The 8609-nt window shown below is 40.2% G+C and overlaps 2 protein-coding genes across 2 annotated transcripts in view; both read right to left on the reverse strand.

Moving 5' to 3' along the window:
• LOC118403135 (sulfotransferase 1C4-like) overlaps positions 1 to 3425 on the reverse strand; it is a 17901-nt gene extending 14476 nt beyond the window's left edge. Inside the window, exons 1-2 of the mRNA XM_035801630.1 lie at positions 3137 to 3425; positions 1594 to 1814 (exon numbers count right to left, since the gene is read on the reverse strand). Coding sequence (XP_035657523.1) covers positions 1594 to 1814; positions 3137 to 3401 — 486 coding nt within the window. The 5' untranslated portion in view covers positions 3402 to 3425. The remainder of the gene's footprint in view (positions 1 to 1593; positions 1815 to 3136) is intronic.
• A 2830-nt stretch (positions 3426 to 6255) lies between these two features.
• LOC118403136 (sulfotransferase 1A2-like) overlaps positions 6256 to 8609 on the reverse strand; it is a 24410-nt gene continuing 22056 nt past the window's right edge. The window contains exons 5-6 of the mRNA XM_035801634.1: positions 7034 to 7223; positions 6256 to 6571 (exon numbers count right to left, since the gene is read on the reverse strand). Of these exons, the coding sequence (XP_035657527.1) occupies positions 6462 to 6571; positions 7034 to 7223 (300 nt within the window). The 3' untranslated portion in view covers positions 6256 to 6461. The remainder of the gene's footprint in view (positions 6572 to 7033; positions 7224 to 8609) is intronic.

Raw genomic sequence — 8609 nt, forward strand, 5'->3', positions numbered from 1 at the left:
CAGTGGATTTATAAACTTTCCTCATTAATTATGTAAATTAGTTCATGATTTGCATAATTAGTATTTCATAATGTACATTGTTACTTGGGCTATCTACATACCAAAAATCGTGATGATTCATCAACACGTTCTCGAGTTATTCTCGTCCAAAGTGTGAAAGGAAATCGGCGACTGCAGTTCCAAACAAGCCGCTAGGGGGTCTAAACTTATAGTCCTTACTCTCTGCCCTAAGGGCTATCTACCACTCAAAAATCATAACCACGGCATGTCCAGAACACGAGATATCAAAAATACCTTAGCAAGTCGCTAGGGGGCCCATTATCGAACTTGACCTTCGTTTTCCCGACCCCTATCCACCTACCAAATATCATCGGGATCCATCCAAGGCTTCTCGAGTTATGCTGTTAACACACAGACAGACAGACAGACTCACAGGCCTAAAACATAACCTTAGCCATTCTGGCAAAGGTAATAAACTTTTTTCGTCTTTTCTAAGATCTCCTTACCAGTATCAAATATTGTCATCTAAAAATGACAAAAAATATTATTTTCTATGTTTCACCAGTTCATGTGTAAACTTTTACCTTCTGTAGGTCCTCGTACCGGAGAAACAGCACGCTTGGGTTGTCCTTCTGTTCCCACCAACCCAGCACGTGATCGTGCCATGCACCATTGTACACTTGTAAGAAGAAAAAATATTCCTTGTAATGTGCAAGTAATATTCATCATGGAAGGATTTCAAACATTTTTGGCTTATGTCTATAAATAAAAGGGGCCTTAAGTTACAAGTAGGTGTAATATAAATGAGCTGCTGCCGCGCCGCGTGCCTGCGAAGCTGGTGTGTTACGCCTAACGGCGGTTATACCGGCTGTATAGATACAGATACAGAATGATAGCAAAGTTTATGCACCCCTACCTTCTCCGTCGACAAAGTCCTGTAGGAACTGTTCCCATGATGTGGGGGTCTTCAGTCTTGTACACATGAAGTGGAAGTTATAGAAGGACACTGCAAGGTCTTTGGGGTTCCTGGCGACGTAGATAACCTAAATTGAAATAAGCATCACAAATATGGGAAGATTTCATCAAACTGTGTTACAAATATCATTTAACCTTGTCGACCTATATTGTGTCAATAATTATGTTTTGATAACAACAAAAATGAATTTACAATTACGTTTGCTAATTTATGCTACGTAATGGTATAATACTATTAAAACAGACAGATTAAAGTAGAACTGCAACTGCAAACCTGTAGACTTGCCATACTCGTGAGAGTGGCCGTTCATCATTAAAACAGACAATTCTATGCAGAGCTAGAAACACACAATAGATACAAATTCTAGATATAAATATATATATGTAAATGATAACTATAATCATGCACACACACACACACAAATAAATAAATAAATAAATAAACACACACACACATACATACTTACCAATGCAATGGTACTCACACACATACAGACACACACACACACAGACGGAAACACATACTTACATACATACACACATAGACAAACAGAACACTAGCTTTATCATCGTGTAAGTGTAAACGCGAGCGCGCGCGCACACACACATTTCACTCACCTTTCCTTTACCTTGCTTCAGTTGTAACGGAGCTAGAAACATGTGAAGATGACTTTTGATCAATCTTGGTGAAGGCGCTTCCGGTAGTTCCCGAAAGGGGACGCTTTCTTCACACTTCTGTTCAAAGTAAGGCACCAGTTCGTCTTGTTCTTTCTGGTCAGTTTTGGACACGTCACCGCCAAACCGCAACAAAGAAACAATACGCTGTAGCCAAGCCGTCCCTGCACATATGGTGAAACAGGAAAGTGCATCATGGACAATGCATATGGTAACTTTAACCAACTTCTATAGGCTCTCGTTCTTCCCTCGTACCATCCAAGAGTGGAATGAACTTGAGCCTGGTGTGGCGGAGGCGGGGTCTCTCTCCCAGTTCAAAACTGAACTGGGGAGGGCCCTGCTGCATTGAGTCGCCCCCACACGTCCTCGTATATATGTAAATAACACTAACCCACCGCACTCACTTGTCTTGTCCCTTGCACCCATCAGTTGTTTATGTCCTTTTGTGTTTTGCCTTTATTTTCCCTGTGTTTTAAGGCACTATCATCCGTAACTAACAAAACATGCGCTCTGCTAGTAATCCCCGTCAAGGGGGCTGAGCAGTACAAAAGAAGAAGAAGAACTGTTATATAATATGTTTTTGCTTCAGTGAATAGTCGACTTCCTGCGCTTAGCGTTATCAACGCATCTTTTTTAAGCTACCTGAATCAAAGATACAACCGTTGTCGGGCAGGACGTCAATCTGGTGGTTTAAAAGAAAAGTGATGCAGTGCGGTTTTGCAGTACCGCTTCCCCAAGCTTATCCCGACGGCAGTTTGGGAGAAAATGTGTCGAAGACGGCTATGCTGGCAAAACGTGAACAGCACAGTACATAAAAAAGCGGGTCCGTATGGGGGTATTTAGATTTATGTTTAGAACATGATTATTGTCGAAAAGACACATGAGATATGTTTGCGAAAAGTATGGTGCATTTTATCAGAAAATTACTCTCGCCTCTGGAGTGGAATGCCCCTTTGATACCTATATACCATAAATCATGACGATACGTCAACCCCTTTTTGAGTCTCTTTCAAAGCCTGTAAGTAACTAAACCGGCTCATACAGTTCCCGGCTGCGCCCCTAAGTTGTTGAGCGGCCGACAGCTACACCATTACCATTTGCCCCAATAGCTATCTGTCACTCAAAAATCACGACGATGGCATATCCAAACCACTGTATATCAAAACCGAAAGCTCCTCTGCATATAACGGCGAAGGCATATTAAGAAGTCAAACCCATCAATTAGCTTAAGTAGAAATTGATTTAGTTTAGACGTTATTCCCTTTTTATTTATTTATGATTATCATTTCCCTTCTTTGTTAAGTATGTTTATGTATACCACTACTACCTTACCCTGTATGCAATTAGCCCTTGGGCATGAATTTGCAATAAAGATTATTAACTATACAATACCATTTTCATTGTTGTAACAGAGTGCAGTTGGAACAAAGGTTGGCTTACACATACAGCAGTGACAGTATATTGAAGTCTTCATAGACAAACCAACCTGACTTGGGATACGTGATAATAAAGACGTCATCGTCTCGGATGGCGAAGTCCCGAATGGCGTCCATGTCTTCAGAAACAAGGTATCTAGGGAGAGAAATCCCCTTGTACCTGAAATATTCGACACGGTCGTCCCCGCTGGCCGCCATTTTGACCTGTTTTACCCGAAAGGTGAATGAAAATATGCCCGGAATCCAAAGGTCAGAAGGTGCTTCCCGAGCAAGAATGTACCACTCGAGGGGTTTGTAGAGAGGTGGGCAAGACATTTGAGTACAAGCGTGCACAAAAAAAGTTCGGGGCAGGAAATTTAACAATAGAGTTAATTCCAGTTGTGGCGGCCATGTTGGATTTCTGGGGTCATCCGGGGTCATGGCACCAGAACGAGACTGCAGGTGGTACCAGCTGGGCATTCTACTATATAGGCTGTATTGCAGACATAAGTATGCCATCTTCGGGAGTGCATTTCACCCCTCTAAGGTTAACAACTGCACAATATATGCCTGTTATCTATAGAAAATACTGTTTTGGAAATTTGAACTTGATTTTGGTGATATTTTTTATTAATTTTTCACATTTTTTGACGGGTGACCTGAGAACAATTAATGTCAGTGTTTATATCCTCCATGTGTGCTGTGTATCGGTATCTGTGATTAAAACCTACAAAAACATGGAAATATCGGGGTGACAAACCTTTTGGTAGAAATTTAGAAGACATTTGGCTGTTATTCTGATGATTTCTAGATGCCAAGAACCGTTCTGCAAACTACGCTCTATGGGAAAATCCTGCGGCACTCAATGGGGAAGGCAGTGTATGTACCGGGTGTGCTCCTTTACTTGTTTCCCAATTTATCTGACAGTGTTTTTATTGTTTTATTTTAGTTTAAACAACATAAACGTAAGAAAAATGTCCACATGTTGTATAACATTGTGGGATGAAATGTAGCAGATTGTTTACTGTTGTTTTTGCAATTTTTTCAATGTCAAGGTGGAAAAAAAACATAACTTTGATTATAAGTGCCAGCGGAGGAGGGATTGTAGCCTGAGTGTCATCCTAGGTAGCTTACCGGGCTCCCATACTCACCCCTCACGAACCAGAGGGGTGAGTATGAGAGCCTCCGTAACCAACTAGGATGATACTCAGGCTAGAGTCGACCCTCACATTACTCTAAAAACCGGACTTCATGCCAGTTTCAGATCAGTGTGGGTGGAAATGTGACAGAATTTTCACAGACGCTGCGAACATCTGTTCATAAAACTACGTATTACTAAGTTCTATCACCAATTTACCTCTTCCACTGACGATAAAATTTACGTTTTTCTCCACATTGGCATTGAAAAATCCCTAACAGAAAAAAATCTGCTACATTTCATCCCACAATTTTATGGACCCAACATGTGGAATTTGTTGTGTAGGGTTATGTTGTTTAAACTAGAATAAAACAATGAAAACATGATTTGGGAAGAAAGTAAAGGAGCACACCCGGCATGACATTCCCATAGAGCGTAGTTTGCAGAACGGATCTTGGCACCAATACATCATCAGAACAACTGCCAAATGTCTTCTAAATTTCTACCCGCAAAGATGTCATCCCCATATTTTGTGTATTTGTAGGGTTTAATCCCAATAGTAAACCTACTATATCACAGTTACCAGTACAAAGCACTAATGGATGATATAAACACTGACACTAATTGTTCTCAGGTCACCCATAAAAAATGTGAAAAATTGATTAAAAAATATCACCAAAACCAAATTCAAATGTCCCAAACAATATTTTCTATATATAACAGGCATATATTGTGCAGTTGTTAACCTTAGAGGGGTGAAATGCACTCCCGAAGATGGCATACTTATGTCTGCAATACAGCCTATATAGTAGAATGCCCAGCTGGTACCACCTGCAGTCTCGTTCTGGTGCCATGACCCCGGATGACCCCGGAAATCCAACATGGCCGCCACAACTGGAATTAACTCTATTTACCAGATACAAGAAGGACGGTACCTGGAACGTCACTTCTTTTGGTAAAAGTTGGTACACTAGAAATTACGCTCATCGAATTTTTGCTCAACTCCAGACTTTTCTTTGTCATGGAATGAGCAATCCACTGCTTCTGTAACGTTAACATCTCATTATGCAGATAGAACACAATCATGCACCATAACCACTATTAAAAATGAAATATCATTTCAATGGATGAGCTTCACTTCCACTGATATGAAAACAATGCTCACTGTGTGAGCGCATTTGATATAATTAGCAAACAATAACCAAGACTACGATCTTTATTACATATCCATGCCCATGAGCTGAATGCATTAAGTTAGATAATTGAAGTATAAGACTAGTGAAGAGAGGTTACGTAATATTCCATCTGAATGTACGGAGTCTCCCCCTATCCTTAAAACATGTGAAGACAATTTTACATCCTCCTACGCAGAGGGACCACAGTCGTATCGAAACCGCTTGTGTTACCTCTGCTATCTAGCGCACTCAGACCAGTTTCGCGCTGCTCTGCTTATGAATATTAATGAGCTTGCCCTTATATGGGCCGTTGGGAATCGGGCATAGGAGGATGGAGCTATGTAAGACGTAACATGATTGACCGATAGCTTAAGTTCCCAGCGGTCTTTTCGAGACAGCTTTCGAAAGCAAAAAGCCCAAGACAGGCCTGTTCCCTGATTGGCTGACAGCTAGTTTGTGGCGACAATCACAATAACCGCTGGTAGGCATCTAGATAGCAGAGCCCCAATAGGCTAATGCCGTTGGGGACCGGGCGTTAGGAGGATGCAATTGTACAGAATTTTGTATTACATTGTAGTTTTAAATTACATAATGCACGTGTAAACACTTCGACAAAATTAAACGCGCAAATTTACGGTTAAGTTTAAGGGCATTGAGACTTGTACGTATCTGTGTATAATGACCATTAGCATATAGCCAGGCGCGGACCAATCAGAAGGCCCCATTCCATGTTGGTTACGACACCGTAACACATAGATTCCGGCCAGCCAGGTGTTAAACAGAATCAACACCGGTGATGATTCTGTTTAACACAAATGATGATTATCATGATTAACACAAAAAAAAACAATCAAAAGGAGCGATAGACAGGAAAGTAACCAATTAGAATAGCACAGAGTATAAAGGAAAGATTAGACCCCACAGGCATGCAAATATGTTCTTTTATCATTGGAATTCAAAGTCCATTTGGTCAGAGCTAGCCAAATTTCAGCATCGCCCGAGTATCTGCTGCATGCTATGAAAGATGAGACAGTCGCAATTAACTTTTGTTTTTTTATAAGCCTGATATTTTATTTTCTTCTATCATTCAAAGTCAAAGTGAAGTCCAGTTGGCCCAAGTTTTTCCCGGTAGAAGGTGTCAAACCATTGGCTCTGTTCGTCACTGAAAAGAGACTTCCAGTCACCAACTACACCTGTAAAAAAACAAAAGGAATTTCTGAGCTGTTTAGAGGAACATGATATCATAGATTTAAGTCTGAGACTCTAACGAACGAAACATACCAGTCAAAAGCAAGAAAAATAAAATGGTCAACCAAATTTAATGATATAAGCAGGTTCACGTGTCTATAACTGAATGGAACGAAATGCAAGTTGGGTGAAGTGTCAAAAACCATGAACGACTCCTAAGACATAAAAAACGCCTGGAGTCGTGGACATTGTCATGCACGCCGAATATAACAGGGTCGAGACAAGAACTGTTTGTTTGTTAGGGACTTTCACGTTTGACATATTACCCACAGCGCATTTCACTGTCCATGCGACGGACCTACTTTTTTATCATTCTCCTTTGTCGACGGGAACTTTGATATCAACAATTCTTTTGTACATTAAATTTAGACAGTGTTTAACATGTACGTAGAAGCCGAAATGTACACCTTTTCTAAAGTAAGTTCCCTTGGAGAAGTCAAAGACTCCTGATTTGGCGCCCTTTCCTGCAACTTTGTTCGTGGCAGGATTTGTCGCCATTTTCTGGAATGTGCTCTGTTCAACGACCTTGTCAATCACTTCCGGGGTCACGGGCCACTGCAGGAACTCTGCCACTTTCTCCACCTCCTTCCGGGTGTTCTTTAGGACAAGTACATTCATTATTCAAGGATAACAAAAATCATAATAAAGCAGTTGCGTCCTGTAAATATATCAAAAGTAATTTTCACACTCATGAATGAACAGAGATTGTTATTTCCTACTAAACGGAGAGAATAATATATTGCATGTAAAGTTTACTAACTTAGTGACTGAACATTGTAATCTAGACTAAAGCAGCCAGGAAACCCAAGAATCATTCTACAAAGACGGAATGCGACACAGACGCTTTTAACTTTCGACCTATCATAGACGACATGTTTTTATATTTTGTCATTTCAATGTGAAAATATTAAGATATAATAGATAAATCTAACGTTTATACCTGGGGAGACCTAATATCTTCCTAATGTGCCTCACTTCTTTGCTTATTAGAATTTTCAGTCCATATTGTTCACGGATTGATTTAGTTCTCGCGAGAGTTGGGAGAATTAGGTCGAGACTTGCGTGGATTACAACTCTCGCGAGTCAATTCGTGAACAAGATGGACTAATAGCCATAAAAAATTGGAGGTTTGTGTGTTTACCTTTCAAAAGTAGTCACTGGTTAATGAATCTTCTATTAACTGTGTACACACGTGACTAATGAATCCAATGAGAGAAAAAAAACACCAAAGTCCCATATTCTGAACCTTGGTCAATTGTATTTCGTCGACATGCCTCTACTGAGCTAGTATTTAACGCGGACGCACGCACCAGGACAAAAACACACCACTTGACTAAAATACCTTATTAACGGTAGCAACGTTTTTAAGGTTGTACCTTCTGTAGGTCCTCGTACTTCAGAAACAGCACGTTTGGGTTGTCCTTCTGTTCCCACCAACCCAGCACGTGATTGTGCCATGCTTCGTCGTACACTGGTTAAGTTAAATATATATTTTTGTCACATACAAACAATATTTGTCAGGAGATTGTTTCAAAACTTAGTGCGTTTTAAATAATGTTGATATGGAGAGCAGGACGAGAAAGGACTTAGATGTTGAGATCATGTGACAATATGTGTCAACAGCTAAAAGAGCTTATTTTTATTGTTTGTATTTATTGTTGATGAAATTTCTTCAGATTCTGTGAATAGTTTTTTTTTTGTGCATTCAGTGCAGGTTTCCTATTCAATCTTAATCCTACGATCTTGCCTAATCTACTCTTAGAATCCGTTCATACAATCAGAAGTTAACATGGTCCATATTTGTTTCGTAAAATTTCAAGCAGCCTCAGCTCCGAAAACCTCTTGTAAACTATACCCTGGCAGACTTTCCATATATGGAATGAGAAGTACGTTGAAACTGCTATGAGAACTACGCTGATATTGTTATGAGAACTAGGCTGTTGTTGCTATGAGAACTACGCTGATAATGCCATGCGAACTACG

The sequence above is a fragment of the Branchiostoma floridae genome, chromosome 16, assembly GCF_000003815.2.
Source record: "Branchiostoma floridae strain S238N-H82 chromosome 16, Bfl_VNyyK, whole genome shotgun sequence".
Taxonomy (NCBI): domain Eukaryota; kingdom Metazoa; phylum Chordata; class Leptocardii; order Amphioxiformes; family Branchiostomatidae; genus Branchiostoma; species Branchiostoma floridae.